General features: G+C 36.4%; 3 protein-coding genes and 1 long non-coding RNA gene across 5 annotated transcripts in view; 3 read left to right on the top strand and 1 right to left on the bottom strand.

The window, feature by feature from the left end:
- Positions 1–7,026: 7,026 nt before the first annotated feature.
- Positions 7,027–7,815, top strand: LOC118736388. The gene has a single exon (XM_036466483.1). The coding sequence runs from the start codon at positions 7,027–7,029 to the stop codon at positions 7,813–7,815; it is 789 nt and encodes a 262-aa protein (XP_036322376.1).
- Positions 7,816–10,610: 2,795 nt separating this feature from the next.
- Positions 10,611–24,933, bottom strand: part of LOC118735577 (interferon-related developmental regulator 2) — a 28,737-nt gene continuing 14,414 nt past the window's right edge. For both annotated transcript variants that reach the window (XM_036465394.1, XM_036465396.1), the window contains exons 3-6: positions 15,224–15,920; positions 14,912–15,155; positions 11,855–12,073; positions 10,611–11,785 (exon numbers count right to left, since the gene is read on the bottom strand). In XM_036465394.1, the coding sequence (XP_036321287.1) occupies positions 11,702–11,785; positions 11,855–12,073; positions 14,912–15,155; positions 15,224–15,920 (1,244 nt within the window). In that variant the 3' untranslated portion in view covers positions 10,611–11,701. The remainder of the gene's footprint in view (positions 11,786–11,854; positions 12,074–14,911; positions 15,156–15,223; positions 15,921–24,933) is intronic.
- Positions 12,605–13,453, top strand: LOC118735578. Its single transcript, XM_036465397.1, has one exon. It carries the CDS (start codon positions 12,605–12,607, stop codon positions 13,451–13,453), a length of 849 nt encoding a protein of 282 aa, XP_036321290.1.
- Positions 22,327–23,213, top strand: LOC118735579. The gene is made up of 2 exons (XR_004992614.1): positions 22,327–22,694; positions 22,756–23,213. It is a non-coding gene; the product is annotated as an uncharacterized LOC118735579 (long non-coding RNA).

Raw genomic sequence — 24,933 nt, forward strand, 5'->3', positions numbered from 1 at the left:
CTGTATCAGGCAATGTCGTTCCATGACGCCTTGCAGTTTTCCAGAATGACGAGTGTGCGGAATGTCTCAGCCATCCCGTTGAGAGGTCGGCGGCATTGAGCAACTATTTTTGAAGTCAGCGACATAAATATTTCCCAGATATTTAATTGCCGCCTGGCTGTCAGTGAAGATGTAGACATCATGACTAGGAATCGTATCACACTGCGGCCTCTGAGATAGTCATCAGTTCCGCCTGAAAAATACTGCAGTGAGGCGGAAACTGAACGATATGCCTAACTGTTCGTAATACATCCCATCACCAACTCTTTTTTCGAGCTTTGATTCGTCCGTATAGACATGGATTGATCCTCTTGTCCTGACTGTGTTCATTGACCATTGCTCCTCCAACAGAGGATTAGCAGGAGCATAATTTCCCATTCGGCCACTAAGAACATCCGCATTGGCACCATTGGACTTCTTTATGAGGCCACTCGGATGACCGTCATTATGTGAATAAACCTTAAACTTTGGAGCACTTTAAAATCAACATTTGTCCAGTTATGGTCAACATACATACATACACATGTCAACAAGTGACCGAAAATATCGCAAAAATTCAACGCTTGAAGGCAGTCCTGAAGGCTTTAGACTCACGAATAGACAAAAGGAAGTCCACCACTGAACTCCGTAGCTTTTTGAACGAGAACATACATATTTACATAGAATTCTACACATATGGTTGCCGGGGTACCCGGGAATATTGATGGCGATTGCAAAGCTGGCGAACTGACAAGGAAAGATACGCCCACCCAAAACCTTCCGGGAAAGGACACGGTAGATATACATAGCAATAGCCACTTGCAAGCAGTTTGTTAGAGATCACCGGAACTTGCGTTGTACTCATGGCGTCCGTAATACATATACACACACTCCTTTGTAGCCTGTTTAACATAGAAACCATGGCTTTGACTATGGCTTTGACCCCGGTCTTACTAAAAGTTCTTCGAAACTGTCCAAAAACTTTGAGTCAGGAGGCTGTGTTCCCAAAACAACATTCACAGATCGGGAGTTGTATAAGTCGAAACCTGCGAATGCCGTTTATTGCCTGTCGGTACACTGTCGGGTGAAAAGGTTGTTTTATGGGCCGCAAGCTCGTATAGATGCTTTCTGACGTGCCCAGGCGAGGCTCTGCAGCCAGCAGGTGTCTATTTGGGTGGCCGCATCTGTGGCACCCTGCTAGGAACTGCTTACATAGCATGGTGTTGAGCTTTTTGACGGAGAGCATTTGGTGTTCGTCATGCAGGTGGTGCTCTGGCGACATCAGAAGGCATCCCGTGGCGGTCCGCAGTACCGTGTTTTGGCAGATCTGTTCGTTCATCCACTGCGTCCTGTTAGTCTCCGGCGACGTCAGGAACACTGCATAGTTTAGAACCAGCCGGCCAATTCGCTTATATGTTGCCAACGTTTCTTTGTATTTTTCGCCGGCTAGCGGCTTTATGACCTTTATTGACAATCGCGGTTGTATGCGCTGAGAACGAGCAGACTATCGAAGGTAAGTCCGGGTATTTTTTGGGTTATTTACCATAGGAATTGATTTGCCATCGACGTGAATTCCCAGCTGTAGTCTGTCCTCCTTCGTCCAGGTAGTAAAACGGATTGCCGAAAGTTTCGTAGGGGAAAGCGATAGACTGCTTGCAGTGAAGAAGAGAGAAAAAGTTCGGAAAGGTAACCGTTTACTTTCGAGCAGAGGTCATCAATTCCATTGCCGGTCATCAGCATAAGAGAAAATACAGACTCCAGACAGAACCTGAGAAAGGACACAACATTGTGGGACCCTCCATTAATTTTTCTTGGTTTGCTTGTTTGAAAATTACCGACGTGTGGCGACCACTCAGATAATTCGCCGATCACCGTTTGAGTCCCCTGGTGTCAAACGCCTTGGACAGATTCAAGGCTACTAGGATTGTTCTTCCCCAAGGGGTGGTTACGCTTAAGGCCACGAGTTATCTGAGCGTTAAGTGCTGTTGTTGTGCTGTGCACTTTACGGAAGCCATCTGATGAGGTGGTTCGTATAGTGAGGGTATAGCAAGGCCTCTAGTGTCTTCACAACCGGGGAAAGGAGAGTTATCGGCCGATGAGACTACTTTGTTGATCGGTTTCCCGGTTTTAGTCACCGAGTATATTTCTGCCATCAAAAACAGCTTCCAATAAAGATACGGACGCCATTCGAAGTGGGCATAAAACTGTACGTCCAATCATTTGTGTAACAACATCAAGACGCACGCCACAAATCGGAGGAAAAGCTCGGCCAGACTTGGCCACTCACATATTGTGCAAGCACCAATCTATATAGAGTAGATATTACACCGTGAGACAGTAAATTTTACACACACAAAAAACTAATATATTCGCGAAACTATGGGTAAATTATAGTAAAACTGCGTACTTAGTTTTCCTCTCTGACGTCAGGATTTTTTTTAAGGACTTTGAAATTAAAAAAATTTAATTATTTCAAAAAATTATTTATAAAATTTGGTGCAATGTAGGATAAATAATAAGGGTATCATATAAAAGAAAAAATTCTGTAAAATTATAACAGAATATTTTAGTGCATAAGGACGAATGGGTATGGAAAATGTCCTTTACAAATTTTGTACTTAAATATCCTTGAAAATTTGCAATATTTTTTTTTTTTGAAAAAATTATTGTTTGAGGACTAATATGCGCACCACCTCATCATCTAATTTCGTCCTGCAAATCGCATTTTCAATGCCTATTCGTCCTTGAAAACCAAAAAACTTGATTGTTTTTTAATTCCACACAATTTTCTCTCATTTGGTGCCCACATAGTTATTCTACATAGCACTGATTTTTCAAATACATAATTTTTTGAATCAATCATATCTTTACATTCGGATTTTGGTCACGAGCGGGTGTGGTATGGTCGCGTCTGTTCGCTTATAGTTCGCAGTTATCCCACTTTTTGTGCTTGTGAGAATTTTCTAGTGTTTTTTGACAAAGGCTTTTTGTGTGGGCCGCGCTAATTTATAAACTTTACTTCTATACTTAAATTAACTCGGTCATCGCGAAAATTATAATTAGTGTTAACAAACTCAGATGAGTGGTCCTGGCTAAATTTTTTATTGTCATATTTTTCTTGGATTGAGGGAAAAAAGATTGCCTCAGGTTGCCGGCAAAAAAGAAAAAGAAGCTGCCGTTTAAGGCACACTCTAGCAAAATGGCGTCACCGACACGAAAGTCGGTGGCGTCTTTTGTGAAAAATGCCACTAGTGGCACATCCAAAAAAGCTAAAATAACTGAAAGCGAGGATGTCACTGGCTTTTACGAGCTGTCCAAGGATGGTCTTGTAAGAATCTGTGAGGACTCCTTAGCAGATAATAATGCAAATAATATTGATACGACAGTGGACTGTGATTTGAGGTTGGGGTCAGTAGGCAGTGAAGGTTCAGTGGTATCAAATACAGTTAGTGCTAATATGACAAAAGAGCGCGATAATAAGCAAGATGGTGGTTTAGTCTCCTACCCACAGCATTTTCGCGGTGAAATTTTTGTGCTGGTTGACTCTTCGGCCAGTACAGTTATGAACAATAATAAATTGACGACAGGTCTAGAGCTTTTCAGCCAAATCAAAGACTTGAGATTTAAGGATATGGATCTCATCCATGCGGTTGGCAGGTCACTCTACAAGGTGACTTTTACAAGCACGTACTCTGCAAACACCTTTTTATTTGATACACGTATTGTGAAGCGTGGTTTAAGGGCGTTCGTTCCTCGGACAGCACTCGAGTGCTACGGGGTCATCAGAGGTGTACCCACGTGTTTTAGTGAGCAGGAGATTGCCAAGGAAGCAATTAGTAATATTCCAATAGCATCAGTTAGGCGCTTCACGCCCAAAGATGAAGCTAATAGCACTTATGTCCCCACTACTACTTTAAAAATTGGGTTTGAAGGTAATGAAATCCCAAAGACCATTGTTTACAACTACACCAAACTGACTGTTGAATACTTCGTACCATCCCTGAGGCAGTGCGACAACTGCGGAAGGCTAGGGCACACCAAACTCTCGTGCAAAAGTAAGGCTAGATGTTTGAAGTGCGGCAACCCAGAGTGTAAGGACGCAGACTGTAGAGACAAATCATGCATATTGTGCGGTAAAACTGGGCATACTGCCAAAGACAAAAATATCTGCCCCCAATGGGAGAAAGAACAAATGATAAATCGAATTAAAACAGTCAAAAAAATGTCCCGTAAAGAGGTCTTGGATCAATATTACCCCAAGACGAGCAATCGCTTTCACATATTAGATTCTGATGAGACCAGCTTTCCTCATCTTAACAGTAACCCAAGTGAGGTGGTTGATGCATATAAACAAAAATTTTACCAAGAAATCATATAGCTATGTGACCAAAAAACAAACTCCCAAAGAAACCAAACCCCTTAGCAGAGCACCCCGTAGACCCCCTGCGCTGATAAATCCGGTGTACAATTCCCCGGAATACCAAAAAGGTATAGTGACAGAAATTGAGCGGCTAATGGCCGAAGTGATCAAAATCACCCAAAAAATGTCTATCGAAAATAGTGACACGCAAACCTTTAACGACATCCAATCAGTAAAAAACAAATTTGAACGTATTTCAAATCAAAGGGATGAGATAGAAATTTCAAACTCCTTCACTAGCAATGAAGATCCTGCAATGTAATTGCCAATCATTAAAAGCAAACCTTGACACTATTGAGTACTACCCAAGGCACATTAAACAGGTAGTATCAGTAGAGCAAAAACAACATTTGCGTGTATTTTGTTGTTGCTTCTGGTATCGAAAGTGTCAAAAACTGTTCTGAATTTTTTCTTCTAAATCAAAGCGTGCCATGTGAAATACAAAAATTATAAAAAATAAAAAATTGAAATTGGAAAAAATAAAAATTGATGCAACTTTCTTTCCTAGTAAATTTGTTTGCTTCTCGAAGCATTGATCCATCCTTTACAAGGGCCAGTAATCAGCGGTTGTGCTGCTGAGTTGGGCGAACGTTCCAAAAGCTGCTATTCAATCGCTTGTTTTGTATGGAAAAAGGTTTCACATGCAAATGGATTTTAACAATTCAGAATTTTTGTGAGAAAAAATTAAAAATATTTGACATTTTCGAGACCAAATAATTTGAAAATAAATCAAATCAATGTTCAATGTACCTTGGTACTACCTAAACAAATACAATTTTGACTTAGCATGCTTTAACGAAACCTTTTTGTCCAACACCACCCATCATAGAAAAATTGTAAACTATAGTTTAATCAAAAAATGTCGTAGCGATGCCATCAAGCATGACGTTAAATTTAAAAAACTTGCTTACAACTCCGAGTATGATGTTTTGATGATCCAAACCAAAAACCTTAACCCAAACATTACAATTTGCAATATATATTTTCCACCCAGAATTAATATAAATGATTTCAATAATGAAATAACCAGGATTTTAAATTTTTTAGAGGCACATAGAAATATATTCTTAGTAGGTGACTTTAATGCCAGAGCAACCCGGTGGGGCGATAGAGTTGACTCAAGCAGAGGCAGGCACCTCATCAGACACATTCAGCAATCATCTTTGCGATGCTTAAATAGTGGGGACCATACGTTCAAAACGGATATTCGGTCGGAAAATGGCTCAGTGCTTGATCTGGCTTTTAGCAATTGTGGCTTGTCATGTGACTGGAGTGTTGATTCCACCAGGATTGGGGGTAGTCATCACTTTCCCATCTCCATTGAAATCAAGGAATTAAGCAAAAATGTTACTAAATTTTTAGCAAAGAAAAAGTTATGTGAATCCCTTAAAGAATTGGTATGTGAATCCAACATACATGACTTTGAAAGCAAAGTACAAGAAGAGATCAAAAGAGCCACTTACGTAACAAGTGGAAATCGAACCCCCAAACCCTGGTGGAATAAGGAAGTTGACAAAGCGTATAGATTCTTCCGGAAAGAGAATTTCAGACTCATATCGCTCATTTCAGTTATGTTAAAAATAGTAAATAGTGTTACTAAAGAAAGACTATACGAATTTGTGGAGTCAAACTGCATCCTACCAAATAACACCTTTGCGTACAGGAAGAACAAATCGACAGCGATGTGCATTAATCACATGCTACACCAAATTGGGGTTCTCAGAGGCAACAGAAAGCAGGTAATTTTGTGCTCCACAGATGTATCAAACGCGTATAATTGCGTCAACATTCATACCCTTCAACAAATATTTGTAGACCTGAAAGTAGAGAAACTCTATATTGACTGGATAATAAATTTTTTGGCTAGCAGGACTTTAAAACTAGGAAACAGTACGGTCGAAATTAGTAATGGGCTACCGCAAGGAAGTGTACTATCACCAATCCTCTTTAATATTTATACGAAACGGCTACACAATCTATCTGACTCTAATATGCAAATATACCAGTTCGCTGACGACTTTTTCTTTGTATCATCTGGCAATAGTTTTCCCGAGGCTAACAGCAACCTCCAGGCAAAACTAGATAACTTCATTGAAATCTGCAGCCAACTACAACTAAGTTTTAACCCAAGCAAAACTAAAGTTATGCATGTTAGCAGAGGACCAAAAAAGGAAATTAATGTCACTATCGGCCAGACTAGATTGCTACAAGTTAATGAAATTAAAGCACTGGGTAGAGTAGTAAACAGCTCTCTGACCATGAGTAGTCACTACCAAACCACCATAGAGGCAACGTCCAACAATATCAAGTTTTTCAAATACCTAACAAATGTCAAATCTGGCCTACATCCTCAGAAAGCCATGAACATATACAAAAGTCTGGTCAGGTCTAAAATTGAGTATGGATACACCACTGCTGCTAATGGTGCCAAATCTGCCTCCAAAAAAATATTCACTCTACAAAACAAATTTCTCAGAAGATGCTTGGGTTTAACGCCCTCTACCCCTATTCCCACCATGTATGCACTGGCCAATGAACTGCCTCCTGCAGAGAGGTCAATATGGCTTGCAGCGAAAGAACTGGCTAAAATGTTTGCGGTTAATGACCCCATAGTTGCTTCGGTTAGATCCAGCCCCCCTGTGAACTCCAGTTACTCCTTCACATATAACAAATTCAGGCAAATTTTCGATCGGCTCGAACCTGTGGGGGATCACCCCACCTCCACCAACTGTGAAATAATCGACAGCGCTTTCCCTGGCCTCAAGGCCACAATGACTGCTGAATGTGCCAATGATCACTTCTCTAGGATGCTCAACAATTACAAGGAGAGGAGGTTTAACATCATGTTCACCGATGCATCGCTCTCTGACAGTAGGACTGGTTGTGGCATATATAATTACAACTGTGACACTGAAACTTCATTCCACCTACCCTTTAAGTCGTCCACAGCCTTTGGGGAACTCTTGGCCATTGAAGAGGCAATTAATATCGCCTCCAATAATAACTACCGCAAATTAGTAATTTTTACTGACAGCCGTGTGTCGTGCCAAACCCTTAAAAACCCTAACTCACTCAATAGCATCGCTAGTAGAATCCTACGAAAAGTCCACCTAGCTGCTTTCGACAGTATCCACATTGTATGGATACCCAGTCACAAAGGTATTCCGGGGAATGAAAGGGTAGACAGCATTGCCAAAAAGGCAATTGACAATAGCAGTTGTAAAGACTACTTATATACAACCGACGAAGCTATCAAGCAGATAAAAGAAGCTCTGTATAATGAATGGTATGCCGGTTTTTGTGTGGTCAAGCTGATGGATACGTCCATCAGACCTTCCACTGCAGGCGGCACTCGACGGTTCGTGACAAAAATCTAGCCAAGATAACTCAACTGGTTAACTTTTTACAAAAAGCCAATATCGTCTTTTAACTTTTATGTTTAATGTATCTTTTGTTTAAAACCACATATGTATATGTATAGTACTGGTGTTGTAACTAGTACATTCGTTTCCATGTATCTATTATTTATACCGTCTCCACCTCGCTCAAACCTTTTCAATCCGCTCGTTGGCGCGTCAAGCCGCCATATACAATGTTAACAAAAGCCGCCCCTAAACTACAAACTGTTCAAGCGATTTCGGCACGCCCAGTGTAATCGTTTCAACAAGCCGTCTAACGTGTCCCAACCGTCACCTTCGTTCAATTCGTAATACGTACTGACTTTCAACCACACCAGTCAGGAGATAACATACACGGAGGAACGACCTGGAGTATGCGGTCCTAACTCTTAGGAACTGGCCAATAATCCAAAACCCAAAAAAAAAAATCATATCTTTAAAATTTTCAAAGCCAAAAATCCTGACGCCAGAGTGAGAAACTAAAAACGCAGTTTTACTATATTTGGCACATAGTTGCGTGATTATATAGATTTTTTCGTGTGTTTTGAATTCTTTTTGTTTTTGTCGCACGGTGTTATTCGTATAATTCAGTTAAAAGTCATAAGCCACAACTATGTATGCCAAAGCATATAAAAATTAAAACACAAAATTTTTGCGGTTTTTCTTATCCCGTTTTTTTTTTGTATTTTTTTTCTTTTATTTCACTTAAATTAAGTATATTTATTTCAATCTACACAGTTGGTTTAGTTTATTATAGGTATTTTTTTGGGTGCCTATCGCGATTTTTTCTCTTTAATATGTACGTATGTATTTACTAAGTATGTATGTATATACAAATAGGTAAATTAAAAAATTGTATCGGCTATTAATTGATTTATTATATATGTATGTATATAATATATTTATATGGTATTGTAGTAAGTGGATAATACAAAAAAAACTAATCAATTCTATGTGTCGCCTTTCAGCATTTTTAACACGCGATAATAAAAATGTTTTTTTATAAAAAAAGATAAGCGCATATTCTTATTACTTTAATATTACTTTACACGAAAACGCATGTGAAATAAACAAAAAACAATAATCGTTTGCTACAATGTATTAATTTGAGTTTACAGCCGTAATTCCAAAAAAAAAAAATGTAATTTTCTTGTTTTTTGCCCTAGACTGCGATATTTTGGTTTTATAATTTTCAATTCAAATAAAAAGCGCGTTTTAAAACACGAATAATCGAAATTAAAACAATAAATATTATGTTAGCAGCGAGCGCGATTATGAAGCGTGGTAACTTCACTTTATTACACTATGTGTGGAATTATAGTCGCAAAGGACGAACACATCAAATTGAACAATATATCTTAAACGCTAAGTTTTTATTGACTTATGTCTAATACCTTCTCATTTTGTTAATAAATTAAAAAATTTACAACTTTACATTGGATAATTTGAAGCATTAACTTTAAACTGCCAGCTATCGAAGGATAATAAAATGATGCGAAATAAAATAACACAAAAATAATAGCTGTGGAAAAAACAGGGCGACAATTATTTGTAGAAATGAACTCAAAATAATTCTAATTTCTAAACCTAATTGGGGCATTGCCTTGAACCTGGGATGGAAATTTTCGAATGAGACCTTAAATATCTTCCGAGGCTCGAGCCTTGCAGTTTTTGGTTTAAGAAATCATGTATATAATGCTTTCTCCTTGGGTGCCCATGTCTCAAAAGGCAATTAAAAGAAAATTAAGACTAGAAACTGTATTTAAATCTTCATATTTTCATAAAATAACCGTATTTGTATGCATTGCTTTTAGCACTGATTTAGAAGACATTGAAAATTTGAAATAGCCGTTAGGCTCAATAAATTATAGCCCATATGTTTGTTTCTCTATTTATCAAATAGCATGCCTACATATATAGTATGTATATCTTCGAAATATTAGTAAGTCAACAAATTTAAAGAAATAACTATTCGGTTGATTCGGAAATCAAAGATAATTCTCGCTATGGCTGTGTTACTAAACAAAGACTTATGATAAACAATTTTCCTAAATGGCAAAAACTTTGTAAGACCATCCAACAACACCTGTTCTATGAAAAATTAAAGGTTCAAATATAAATTAAAGGAATTCAACACGATTAGAACTCTACAAAATTCGCATTGAGACAATAAATGTCACTATTGGATTATATTTTCATTGGATTATAAATTCATATACCCACCTTGCTGCTTAAAGTAGAGCTGGGAGTTCTATCCGGATTTTCCGGATATTCAAATACATATCTGCTTAAAAATTCCGAAATATTAACCGCATATCCGGATTATAAAAGAGAACGGATATTAACCGGATATGTATATTTTATGCGTATAAACGAATTTGCGAACCGACATTCAAATATAGGGATAGTCGCAGCCCTAGCTTAAAGTGAAAGAAGCCTATTAAAACGTGGTGAAATTGGCTTCGAATCAGTTAACAGTTTGTGCTCTTCGAAGCATACAAATTAATGTAATATTTATTTTAACAAATGACTAACCAATTTTGAACTAAACCTCACAGAGAAAACATTTCGTAAATAAATAAATTGCGGAGAAATAAATTATAGAAAAAGCAAACCTATTGCAATTTCTTTTCCGGTTATTTGAAGGAGCAAAACTTTGTATTATAAAAATTATTTTTTCAATTTGAGGCCATAAATAAAAAACTTCAATGAGAGAAGCAACTAAATAAAAAATCAATCTATAATTTTTTTTTCTCTGGCATTACATCTTCTACTAAGTTTCAACAGCAGTCTCCTCTACGCACAGCTGCTGACAAATTATATCACCTCAAGCGTGTTTGCCAAACATCATTTTTTTTTTTGTTCCACTTTGTAACTTTTTTCACCTTAAAACTCTACTAACTTACAGTTAAGTATCTGGTACTTGTAATAATCATAAAAATAAACGCTTATACGTGTCGTCTAAGCAAAGCGCTGTTTCTTGTGCTTAAAAAATACATACATACATAAATAGTACATTAAATATATGTATTGAGTTTTCTTAACATTTTATTAAAGTTTTTATTTCAAATGGTTCAGTTTATAATTAATTCATGAACAAAATATTTGAATCAAAAGATATGTTAAGCAAAATATATATAAAACTTCAGAATTGTTTACTAGTAGAATAGGTAAAATCAAGTTATTGATAATATAAATATGTACATGTGGAATTTAAAAAAAAATTAACGTTGGAGTTCCTGCCGCAGTTGCATGTGTAGCTTGTAGGTATTTTAACATGTTTAAAAGCTAAATAAATTTCAACTAGCATTTCTTTTACGTTTATACATATATTGTTCGTTTGTGGTATATATGTAATGTTTTTTTCTGGTTTTCATATTATAAAATTGCTACATAAATTTAAGTTAACTTTAAGATTTACATAAATATTGTGTACAGAATTTCGTTGCAATAAATTCATGAAAAGATGGAAAGAAAAAATGAGCGCAAATGAAGAGTACACAAAATTTCAACAGAGCTTCGCCGACCGTGGCAACTGAAAAATTGCCGGTATGGAAGCGCGCCTGCATCCACTAACTGAGAAATCAGCTCTGCTGGCATGCAAAAGCTTTAAATTCTACACCTAAAATACGTTGCGTTGCCGCTATCTGCCAACACTATTGCATTTTAGAGCGTAAAGGTCTCCGCTGCTGCTTGTCACACCAACTTATTCCTCAGCATTTTAGCGCCATCTTCTATACCACACGCCTTGCTTGAATTCGCCTGCTTTCTAGACCACTCCACCGCCTAACGCAGCTGCATGCGAGTTCCAAAATATTCGTCTTAAGTTATTAAAATTAATCTTCGTACTAGCAGCTAAATTTGTTTAATAATTGTAGCTACAGCGCTTGTCTCGATTTTTGCCACGCGTTATTGTGCGTGCCTTGAAGGCGGCCGCATTTAGTAAATGCTGTAATAAAAAAGTAAGTAAAAATTAGCAAAACAAAAGTCTAGCTTCTCAAAAATTGCATTCACTTACGCGTTCCAACTTTGACTGCTTGATTTTGGTGTGCCCATCATCGACGAGTTTAGCACCCAATTGAAAGATATCGCGTATGAAATCATTCTCCTGCAACTGCGATGTCATGCCAGGACCCATAACGGTGCACAGCGCCGAGTATTGATGATGTATAGCCCAGGAATCCAAGAGAAGGCACTCAGTGCCAAAACGAATGCTGATTTCAGGTGATGTATCCTCCTGCATGAAATTTAATTAAGGATTTTTAGTAACCAAACCTATGCGCTTATGTAGATGGATGTGTAAAAGTATGTATGTAAATGTATACTCTCCTTAACTCGCATGCAATGATGAAGCAATGGTGCAAAATATACAGCAATCAAATGCCAATTTCTTAGCCATACAAAATTTCTCAGTTCACTCAGTGTCGAACCAATGCACTATTTTAAGTGCTCATAAAAAACAAACAGCCAACCACACATGCCACGCTTTCTCTTCACTTATTCACCACACACAAAATACAATTTCTTGAAAAAAAAAAAACAAAATCTGAGTCGCAAAATGAGATTTTTGTCATTCAATATTTTTTTGCTTTCATGTTAATCAAAATCATAAAAAGGTTATAAAAAACAATTTATTTTCTCTCCGGTTTCCAACAAAAATTTCTTGTTCTATTAAATACAATATAAATTATAGAAAATTGCAAAAATTTTCGTCCAAAAATTTAAGGTGAACGCGTTGTTGATAAACCATTAAAAAAAATTTTGCAAAATGCTTGTCACCACCTACCAACACGACTATGTGCCTCCCCACACTAGGCGTTATGAATTCGTTAAGAAACAAGATAAAGCGATAAAGGAGAAAGAGGAATGCCAATGTATTGATACAGCTAAAATTGAGGTGCCAAAAGAAGCACAGGGAAAATGTGAAAGCGGTGCCGAATGGACGGGTATCGCGCCAATGGGCCGCCTCATCGACCCACGCATCATACCCACAAAACTCGCGCCCGATCAAGCTGATAACCTTGCAAAAGATCCGGATACTGACTGCTTCAAAGCGCAACCTAATCGTTTTTTGCAGATCCTACGCACCGCGTATCCAGACCTCTATGATCGACTGAAACAGATGCCCAAAGATGAATTGAATAGGCGGCTGGAGCGCCAACGACTTTTCACCACATATCAAATTGATTATTGCGACATGAATGAATATCCCGAGGGTATCTATGAGAGTCTCAAAGAGGAGGACGATACAGCTAAGCTCAATGCCACAAAATTGTTGCATAAGGAGGACGCTTGCGATGTGTTCCGCGCTAATGTCATGAAGGAATTAGATAACCAAACGCGCAATCCTACCATTACAGATCCATGTGAGCATGCGTACAAACCATTCAAGATCTCCTTCACCGACAGTGCACGATTCATCAATAGTGGCAACAACTCACACTGGCGCAGTAAAGCTTTCGTTACACGCAACAATTTCTCCGAGTATATGGAAACAATTAGCCGTAATGGCTGTGTTATACTAAAAAATAATTTACATGATCATAGCAAATGTGGTACTAACGGGAAACATTGTCGTCATCAGCTGCTGAATGCGTGCATAAATAATGTACGATAGGCTGGATAATGATTCAATAATAAAAGGTCCCTTAGGAAGGCATTGTGTGTGCGTTCGTGAGTGTGTGCAAAGCTTTTGTAAGGGAGTTAAGGAAGTGTCAAAATTCGAATGTCGCTAGTGAGCAAACCTTGAATTATTGAATCATGAGGCCGGATGGGGTTACGGATTGGGAAAGTTTATTTAAATTTGTTATTTTTGTTAGTATCAAATGTTGCCAGTGAAAATAGTTTAGATTGTAGTTAAGTACTCGGAGCATAATATATTCGTTTGCGAATTTGAATTTTACACGCTAGTATGTTTGTAAATTGCTATCAAATTTTTAACACTACTCGGAGCAATTGTTATGGCACAAAATATATTCTAGTAATTAATTTTAATCTTTCAATACTAATCATGCTAAAAAGTAAAATTATAATCTAGCCTTGAGAAAAGGAATAATTTTAAACGTAAATAAATTTATAGTAATAATTTTTCCGTCATCAAGCATTTGTAATTAAGAATTAACAATAATATTACTATACAGAAATCGATAAAAGATATATTATAAAATATTTATAAGTGCGTTTAAGTTATAATATACATCTGAGTGTCATGGTAAATTACGTTTTTTTTTCTACAATGCAATTTTTGACTGATTCCTGCCGAATGTCGTAAACTCAAAAAGGGATTTCGAATTGAATTTTATTTGATCACGAAAGCCGTTAATTGGGTCACTCCAGCAACACTCCCCGAAACTCTCTGGGGAATTTGTATGCCGTTACAACAACAACAGCAATAAGACCTAAACCTATTCTACTTTATATAAATTTCTTTCTACATATATTTATTAACAACTTAAATAAAAGTTCTGCATCCACCAAGTTCTTCATCCATAATATGGATTCCATATATATATTACAAAATAACGAAAAATAACGAACGAACTAATTATTTTAACGCTAACGACTCACAGATGGCGGGAAAACACAGAGTTGTATCAGATTTTGGACGTGGTTTTGAGCATAGGTTTTGAGTTGGTTTTTTTTTTAACCATCGAGTGAAATGGTTATGTGCTGTAATTTTAATATGCCGGAACCACGCTAAATCAAATGAGTTTTCGAGATAACCAACTCAACATCCATAACTACGGGGTTAAGCTGCATGGGCACATAGTATAATAACCATCTCTGTGAAATGGTTAAGTGCTGTCAGTTTTATAAATATGGCGAAACCACGCTAAATCAAGTGGGTTATCGGGATAACCGATAACCAACGCAACAGCCATAACTGCGTAGTTAAGCTCCGGTGGGGACATAATATTATAATTCTTCTTATATTTTGCAATAACAATAAAGTGCACAGTATCCCAGTTATTCGATTTCCTAAACCATCACTTCCTTGTGTAAATTTTAGTAGATAGGTACTTCATACTTTCAACACTGAATGCTTTGCATGAAATAAATAAAAACATTCACTTACCTCCAAATAATGCAGCACATCACGGAATGTGGCGCGTTGAGCCTTGCGATCACGCTTAGCGCGATATTTATGTGAGTCAGTAGCCAGCTGTTTAACAGCATCAATTAAAGCACCCAAATACTCTTCCAAAAAGTCTTTATCATGTGCACGACCACTTTCGAGTATCAGTGCTAACGTTTCGCCAGCAGCTATGCGCACATCCAAGTGTGGCGATTGCAATAAACCCATCAATTTTTTTACCGAACTGTAAAAACGAAAATATTTTTGAAATAAATAAATGTAGTAACTGTGAAATGAAACGGTTTTACTCACGGCAACATGGGCTGACCATTGGTCATGAGTGACACGAAATCACCCGATGGTATGAGCGTCAAAAGCAAACCCCAAGCGGATAATGCTTCAGCATGCAGTGCGCCAGCTTCGGCATTCACCGAAACCGGTGATTTTTCATCGCCACGCAAGTAGCTGCCGCTAAAAATGCCTTCGAAAAATTGCATCAAAGTAATGAGATCGCCAATATCTTCGCCACCGAGGAAGTTGAGCAGTCCCAATGCAGTGCAACACTTGGCGCGTGCATCAAACGAAACAGCCTTATCCTGTACGGTAGTGAGCAAACATTGATTCAATTCCTTAGAGATCTCAACATCTCCGCCCAGTTGTAGCACCACCAAAGGTGCGAGGCGTGCGGCGTTCGACTGCTCGGCGCCCTTGCCACGGCGTATCGACTTTTCAATGCAATCAATTAGCGTTACCTTACGATCGTCAACGAAATCAGGCATATAACGATGCATTAAAATTTCACAGATATTCTGCAAAGCTTGAGTGCGTGTCTGTGCTGACTTCTCAGTGGCATTTTCGAGCGCTTGCATAAATTTCTCTTCGAAACGTTCATTTGATGACATCTCATCCATGTCGTTTACGGATGAGGGTGCATTATCCGAAGCGAAAGAATACACGCTGGCATTATCGTTAAATGACTCATCCTCAGAGTTGGAGTCACCGCTGCGGCCTGTGGGCGGAAAAGAACAATAAAAAACAATTTAATTAATGATAATTCACTAGGTAAAATATTCACTAAACTAAATGCTACTAGTCCTAAAAAGGGTGAAACCCTTCAACGAAATCTGGACCGGAATCACGGCATCCGTGATCGAATGGAACTCGCTGCTAAATTTCGATAACGAGGCATTGGGCCGTATGAATAAAAATTAAGCAATTGCTTTTTCTTAAAATTTCAGACCTTTTTTAAGAAAAAGCAATTGTTTAGTTTTATTCATACGACCAATTTTTTTTTTAAATAAATTTGGTTGTAGAAAAAAACAGCTGTAGTTTTAATGCATTCGATTCGAAAGAAGCTTTGTGATCAGATGTGATGACTGGTATGTCAAATGGGCCCTAGTCGTGGCATTCGCGATCGAATGATTCTTCGTTTTGAATAAAATTACAGCTGTTTTATGTTCAGTATAATTTAAATTGAATAATAAAGCAAGATTTATAGCCAGTTTCACGAAGACAATTGTAAGTAAGTGAAAAATAATCTTTTTATTAAAATTCAATATGAAAACCAACAAAAGGGAAAAAAATCATTCATCGTAGTTGATGAAACCGCCGGTTAGAGATCAGCTTGGTAAAGTTTGTTCATTGGTTTCTTTTGTAACGGTACTACTAGACCTGCATAAATCAGAGAAGGCAAATGAGGAGGTGATTGGTGTCGTGTTTGGTGCCTTCCACGTCGGGATCGAGTCGGAATAAGTAGGGAGTGACAGTCCTTGGCCAGATATAAGTCTGGGTCGTTCCGGTTACGTAGACCCGACTGTCGTGGGAACGAAGCCTGCTGAAGTATTTATACATTGTTTACGTCAGAACTCCGATGGCCGCATTTACGGAGCAATAGTTTGTATAGGTAGTGATTGTCTCTCAGTGAATGTCGTTTATGGCTTGTCTCTACAACGGCAGGTCCACCGGGTTTTATCCGACCAAGAGCTAGTTTGTTCACGATGGGCATAGGATTGGAAAAGGGCGAAAGAGGCCCAATTTAAGTCAAAATCTTCAAACCCACCAATCCGTGATAAAGAACGTCTGTCCTGCTAGCGGACCCATTTTTCCAAATACTAATAAAAATTATTGAGAAATTGGGTGCTTGACATCATGCTCCTGACCCTTAAAAAATTCTTGCGGATTTCTCATAAGACTTGTAAGAACATGAATCAATTCTGGAGGACCTAAAGAGCATCTAATTGCTTTATAATGTTTGTCAGGGTTCGACGAAATTTTAGTGGGTGGGTAAGCTAAAGTGACGACATCACGTTTCTCGGAAACTAGGTGAGCGCCTAAATTAAAATATCGCATAATTTCTCAATAACTTTTAACGGTATTTGGAAAAGTGGGTTAGCTAGCGTGATGGACGTTGATTAATTAGATATGACTGGAATTTAATATTCTCTTCTTCTTCCCTGGATATATCATTCAAGAAAAATTTCCTCAACATTAATTGCGTCCTAGTTTTGGTTATTTATCGAAAAGCAACTTATTTACTAGCGAATTTGATTTTAATTTTAGAAAGTATGCTCTTCTTTAGCATGTTCTGTTGAAACAAGTTCAATAGTGACAATAGCAAATGTCATAGGCATTACGTCATGAAAATGCATATTACATACAAGATACACGGAATCTGATTTTATATTGAACTCTAAACAACCCCATATAGCAACAAAAAAACGTTTCACACCCACGAAAAATATGCTTTTTTGAAAAACATGTCAGATCATCTTATCATATACACAGTTACAACAAAGAAAAATTCACACATACATCACAAAACAAAAAAAAGGCAAGTTTGTAAACTGGGTAGGACGCACAAATGAGTAGAATACTCGATAGTATTCAAAAGTATACAAAATAATAATAGTAGAAGCGAGGAAGCTAGGTGAATTTTTATGAATGAATCACCAACGCCCACATGAGTGTATATGAAACTTATGGTAGATAGACGTGTACATCAGTGATCGGACTTAAAAAAAAAAAATTTTGTGTGGTAGAATCTGGAAAAAAAAATGTGGTAGATTTCAAAAAAATGTGGTAGATGTCAGGTTTTGGATCAAACTTTGTACAAAAATTAAAAATATTCTGCAAGGTTTCGCCTAAATTGCAAACATTTTAATTAGAATCTAAAAAAAATTTATTATAGTATAATAAAGTGCAAGATTGAAGTTGCTGAAAATTGCGTCGAGTTTTAGCAATTTTTTTCCTTGAAAGTGCAAAGCAGTTCCTTCCATATCAAGTTTTTTTTCGAGCATATTTCGAAAGATTTCTGCAACCTTGCGGAGTGCTGCCAGCTGTCCTTTTTATCACATCACGATGCAGCGAACAAATGTGGCACGTTCCAGAAACCGCTACTTGGGATTTGCCGATTTTGAAAATTCTCAAGTAAAAGTAAAGAACGCTTTAGAAACTTTAGATGCACTGAAATTGGCTAATACTTTCACAAAAATCGCCGTTTTTTACCATTTTCGCTATTAATTCTTTTTATAAATCATATATTTTGCAATTTAACACAATAAAACCACGTTTCCTGTCGAAAAATGGAATATTGAAAAAATGTACTATTTTACACTTTATTTTATCCTCACATTTTGCCTGTTGTTAGTGATTAGTGTTAGACAATTTTTGCTCTTAAAATTAACTAAAACTACTCAAAAACTCGAATATGTGGTAGATTTCAGACCTTGTGTGGTAGATGTGGTAGATGCTCAAAAAAGTGTCAGATCTACCACAATGTGGCAGAAGTCCGATCACTGGTGTACATACATATGTATGTGCGATTGATAGGATGCTACATTGGATACTAGCGGCCAATGAAAGGTATGCGAAGCAAGTAAGGAGAAAAGCAAAGTGCGGGTTTGCATACGAAACCGGAAAATGGAACCCAAGGGGTGAAGTGAGCCATTTATGACGCAGTTCAATTTCCACCAATGACAAAAATGCACCAATGTGATATTTATCAACGAAGGTATAATAAGATATTTGCATTGCTTGTAAATATTTATTATTCACTCAGAGTTTCATTTGTGCAAAGTCACCAAAATTTTGGAACAGAAATACTAACAATAAATAATAAGTACAATATATTTTACATATGTATGTATATACATACAGTGTTTCACAAAATAATAGGAGCGCGATATTTTGATCAGTTTTGGTTATTTACTTTTTGTTTATTTAATGTTTATTTTTTTTTATATAAAAGTCTAGCTGGCTATACAACAAACACCAAATAAATTCTGAAATTAAATTTTTGTACAAAAATTCAGCAAATGTTCATCAACATTTCCAACTTTTTAATCAGAAACTTTAGAAAAAATCTTCAATCTGCTAAAAAAAAAATCCGTTGATTTTTGGCAATTTTTTCGCTGGCAGTGTCCTCCTCCATATAAAAGAAAATTATCGATCATACTTCGTATGAAAAAAAAAAGTGAAACACCTTCAACCAAACGAATTCTCAAAATCAAGATAATTTTTTAGCAGGTTGAAACTTGCACTTCATTGGACTAGAATTAAATGAGCTACAAAACTGCGTAACAAGATTTTTTCTAAAGATTCATTTTAAAAAGATTCGACATTTTGGTGAAAATTTGCTGAATTTGTATAAATTTTGTACAAAGTGGTGTTTGTTGTTTTACCAGCTAGACTTTTATAAAAAGAAAAAATAACAATAATAAACATGAAATAAACAAAAGACAAATAGCCAAAACTGGTCAAAATATCGCACTGCTATTATTTTGTAGACAACTGTACAAACAATAAACAAAACAAATAACAGTCTCAATGAGTCAAATTACACCATGTCAATGCGCTCTGAGTTGCAATTATTTTAATTGCATTTTTTAACTCATCACTGTGACGACACACCTAAGAATTTTACGGAGACGAAGAAAAGTTAGATATGGACAAGAAAAAATATCAGAAATTCGTCCGATGGATAATTTTTCACAAAAAATATTAAAGCGTTACAATAACTTTCAGGACTTTGAAAATATTAAAAAAAAGTGTGAAAAAGATTGTGACACAAAGATCAGCCGTAGGTATTTTTTTACGATCAGCTGATGGTTATTTTACAGGCAGTAATAATTCATTAAGTGCCGCACGAATTTTGGCGTAACACTGATTGAACTTTTTACTATCAGCAAAAAAACTAATAAAGATGGCGATTCAAAACAAACAGCCAATAATAAACAACTGTAAATGATAATGATGGGTTTACCTAGGCTAGTGTAACTCGACAATGTCGAAAACACAAGCATATTATTTCTATAAAGAATGGAAGTGCTCTTCATAAATCAAAAAGATGGTTCTATCTAGTTATTTGCTGCTGTATATTCGTTTGAGCTCGTATTCAACTGTGAGTGATTGAATTAAACTGGTCAGTGCAATTTCGAAATGCTCAATAGCCTGTTGGCCTTCAAAAAGTCGTTACCGAAAAAAATTATATTGTGCCTTAGTAAAAGTAAAGCACATTAATACATATGGGGCATTCCACACCGAATCGGACACCATTTAGCTTTTGCATTTCCTATTTTTTCAGATTTTTTTTAAAATGTGCAGCGATTTCTATTCTCAAGTTACATACCTGATGTCAGTATGAATGGAAATTATAATAGCGAGGTTTTAGTTTTTTAAACTATAATTTTATTTCTTCTGCACTCCACAGATGCTTTTTCATGGTTCAAAAAAAAAACAAAAAACACAATTATTGCTTTCAAATAACATCATCCTTTTCGAAAGTTTATCGGATACGAAAATGAGATAAGTGTAGTCTTTTGGATACGTAAATAAACGAAAATTGAAGTTTCTGAAGTACATTTGACGCTTTCTGAAGTACTCTTGGAAATGGAGACCGCACCATCGGCAAAATGCAAACTGCAGGTTAAACATTATTATCGACGTGATCGACTCCACAACATATGTATAACAGGGAGTCAGTAACGATATTTAACCTGTAGTTAGTATTAACCAGACAATCAGTAACCGGCCTTTCCTTCAGGTCCACCAGTATTAGTTTTAGCCATCTGTGATATGTAATAGGTATGTCTTAATAATTGAATGGATTATAACCGCTTATTTTTATTTATTATGGGACTAGGCATAAAAGTTGCAAAGCTAGTGAAAGTTTTTTCGAACAAATTTTCAAGTAAACCGATCAGTAGATAGATATGTAAGTGTTTTTCGTAAATCAACATTTTATATTAAAAATTTTTAAATTTTAAACACGCTTTCGAACTTTTCTCCGATTTTATACACCAAGTGTTTTGAAAAAATTCCAAATGGGACCATTTTTCGCAAAGTTATTGGCATTTAAAAATAAGGATTTTTTTTTTTCAAAAATCGATATCTCGAAAACGGCTGGAAAAAAACTAAAAAAAAAATCGGCGATACCGTAACATAAAGAAGTATAATAGAAATCGGAAATGCAAAAGCTAAATGTGTCCGATTTAGCGTGAAATGCCCCATATGTATAAATATACATAAATACATACATATATGCATATCGTCACCTAAAATGCATGTAACAAGCATCGTCGCTGAAACGCAAAAAGTCGTAACTAATGAAATATTCAAAATTCACTTTTTGATTAATATGACGGATTTCATCGAATTACAACTCCTCACATCGTTTTATAAAAAAAAAAAAAAAAAATTATTAGTAACGACTTTTTCCATCGCAGTGACGATGTTATTGCGTTTTTTGCATTTCAGGTGGCGATAGTAATTCTGTAGGGCGTTTATCGCTCTCGCTATAACTAGTTAGCGCATAGCTTATCAGCTGTTATGTATGTATGTCTAAAATTAGCTAACCTAGAAGTAACGTTAAATTGCAGCTACTCATTAATAGCTACAATTCCACAATACGTACTACTTTTAATTTGACAAAACATACTTATGGTGTTTTTATCATTATTATATTACCAAAGGTATTATTGATATAGGTGTTGAAAACGTAGATATTTATATTTATATACTTAAACTAATTTCATAACACAAAAATGTAAGCAGATATATGTACATCGACTTAGCGGCGTGTTTTCAAATGCTAATTTCTAGAAAATTGAACATTTGCCAATTTTAGCTTTGAAATTATTTTAATAATACATATGCAGTACGTATGTACATATGTACATAGTACTAAAGTGAATATAATAATAGTGCCGCTGGATCATTCCCATCAAACAAGAAATCCATAAAAAAAAAGATATAAAACATAGCAAAACTAACGGTTTACATAACTAATTTACTTGCTAAAATCGAGAAAATTTGTAAATTTCGAGTGCAACAATTTTTTTAAAGATCTGGTATCCACAAGGACTTTTCACATTTCATTTATAATGACGTTCGTTCGTTTCTATGGTTTAAATCATGGTGGAATAATACAAGGTGTTGGATATTGACAGCGTTCTCGCTCTAATCCGCCATCTTGGCTCCCTTAGCTATATCGGTGTTTCCCTCTTGAAAAAACTACATTTTATCGCCTTTAAAAAAGTACTAAACTACCTCATTCCCTATTCCAAAACTGATTTGCAATCACTGAACAATTCTTTGACATTTACTCTATTCTTATCGTTGGCAACTGAAAATTAAATTAGAAATTTCAACATTAATTCGGCAAAAAAACATCGGTTTAGAGTAGAGAGATTTGTAGTTATTTTGGTCGGTGCTTCCTTCCGCTGCAATTCCGTCTGTGGTTCACTGCCACTGGCCTTGCTTTTTCAACGATATAACTGTTTTCTTGGTAAGTTTAGATGGAAGATTTAAACAAGAACTACGTATTTAACTATGCATCTATTCCCCAGTGATTTTTGCTGCTGCAATCCCGTCTGTGGTTCACTGCCACTGGCCCTGCTTTTCCAACGATATAACTGTTTTTTTGGTAACTTCTACCGCTAAGACTTTGTTGCTTTTTCCCTTTTCCCTAAAAACATAATAGTGCTACAAAGCTCAATAACAATATGGAAACAAATGTTAATAAGCCACAATAATATTGACAATAAATAAGATTTCACTACGATTGAATTTTCTATTAGTAACAGGGTAGTTATAGTGAATGTTTTATTCGATAACTAAAACTATATTTGATGTTTGTAGCGATAAAAATATGCCTAAATCAGCCAAATACCCTATGTGGGTCGGCTGAATCAGTAAAACGTGACAGTAGTTGACTTTTGAGGTTAATATATCGGTCTTGAGTTGGTAAGGTTTTTAAAACATCCGCAGCTTCCTTTAAAGCATCGCTGCTAATTGCTGAGAGGACCAGATTATATTTACCGACATAAGATGTGGTCTTGTACGACTGAAAGGTGGCCTCAATTTGTAGAAACCATTTGTCTGGCATCTCAGTTCAGAACGGTCGCAGCTTGCATTGCGATGCAAGCTCCACATCTTTAGTTGGCATTTTGTTCGATGAAATATTCTCCCCATCCGTCGATGCGCCCTTTTGTCGATTCCGTCATGTAACGACTCGGGGTCACCACTAATTTTTTGGTTTTGGAAGTTTGACTATAATTATAGGACATTGTGTTTAATAAACTAAACTACCATTTATTGCATAAGTACTACGTTATATATACTACTTTCGCGAATTTAGCTTATCATAATATACCGTTTGTAACTATTTATATGCAAAATTTTATATGAAAAATAGTACCAAATTTCGAACTACTTCGCAAAGCGGGCTTTTTTTCTTCCCGTTTCTCTCGTGCTTCCATATTACAACCTTTTGTAAGGGAGCTGTCGACATGAGCTGTCACTACGTACAACACCTTGTATAATTCCACCATGGGTTTAAATAAAGTAGCAATTAAAAAATATTAGTTACACAGGTTATTATGTACTTCAATTAGGTTGACAAGTAATAATTTATAGAAAAAGTTGTGTTACTATGTTGAAAAAATAAACAAAAATTTTTATTGAAAAATCCCAATCTCAAAAGATTTTCCCATTTATGTTTGTATGTACGTCTCACATTGCTGCCATGTATTGGGCACAAGGTGATTTCCGCTTCAACTAAAACGAGCACATGAACCAGAAAGCGCATGACAACATAAATGTTTATTTTTATGTAAGTATGTATACAGTATGCATGCGTGCATGTACATAAACACATACACAAACGGGTGGCCGATCAACAATCAACGAGGCAGATACCTATGTAAGTAGCCAGCCAGCCGCCTCAGTACGAAGAGCGCTGACTGCACACGCCACTATTAGCCGTATAACAGAAAGAAAAAAACGAGTTTTACAATCCAAATATGCAATCAAGAAATAGTAAAAAAATCCAAAAATTTCTGAAATACCAAAAATGCCTTTCACAAAATTAAAAACAGCTGACTGCCTGATGGCGCCGCTGAGAGACAAGACGCCAGCAATTCACTTCGGAGCGGCCATAAGAGTTTGCAGCACTCTAAGCACATGCAATGCAATGAGCCAGTCAACCAGACAGACTGGCCTTCGCAAGCCAGCCTGTTGAAGTATAACAAAGCTATACACAGAGCTCTTATATTTGCCAACGCTTAAGTTTAATGAAAGTTGCTGGCCTGGTTTATGGATTTGGGCAAATCTGGTTTTAACAGATTTTGTGGAGGGAATCGGAGTTAGTTTGTGGGCAAGTATGTATGTATGTATAACTGTTAACGATTAGAGGCCGTGCGGCATAACTTAAGGTGCAGCTACTCATATTTTAAGATTCAAACAAAAAGAAATGGATGAAAAAAAAATTGCGGAAAAAGCCAAAATAGGTCAATAGACAGGAAAATTTGAAAGGATTATTGCATAAGCAGCAGAGAAGTTGGAAAATGTATGAATGCATCTTTATGAAGTACCAAAAGAAATAATGGATTGAGTTTTTATTAAACTAAGCGGCAGTCGACAATAATATACATACATTTGTTTCTCCACAGATATGTATGTATAAGAGAGTAGAAAGATGTCCGGACCGGTATATTGCAATTTTGTAGAACAGTCAAAAAGCTATG

This window comes from Rhagoletis pomonella, unplaced genomic scaffold (assembly GCF_013731165.1).
Source record: "Rhagoletis pomonella isolate Grant_MI unplaced genomic scaffold, Rhpom_1.0 Rhpom_scaffold_00003, whole genome shotgun sequence".
Classification (NCBI taxonomy): domain Eukaryota; kingdom Metazoa; phylum Arthropoda; class Insecta; order Diptera; family Tephritidae; genus Rhagoletis; species Rhagoletis pomonella.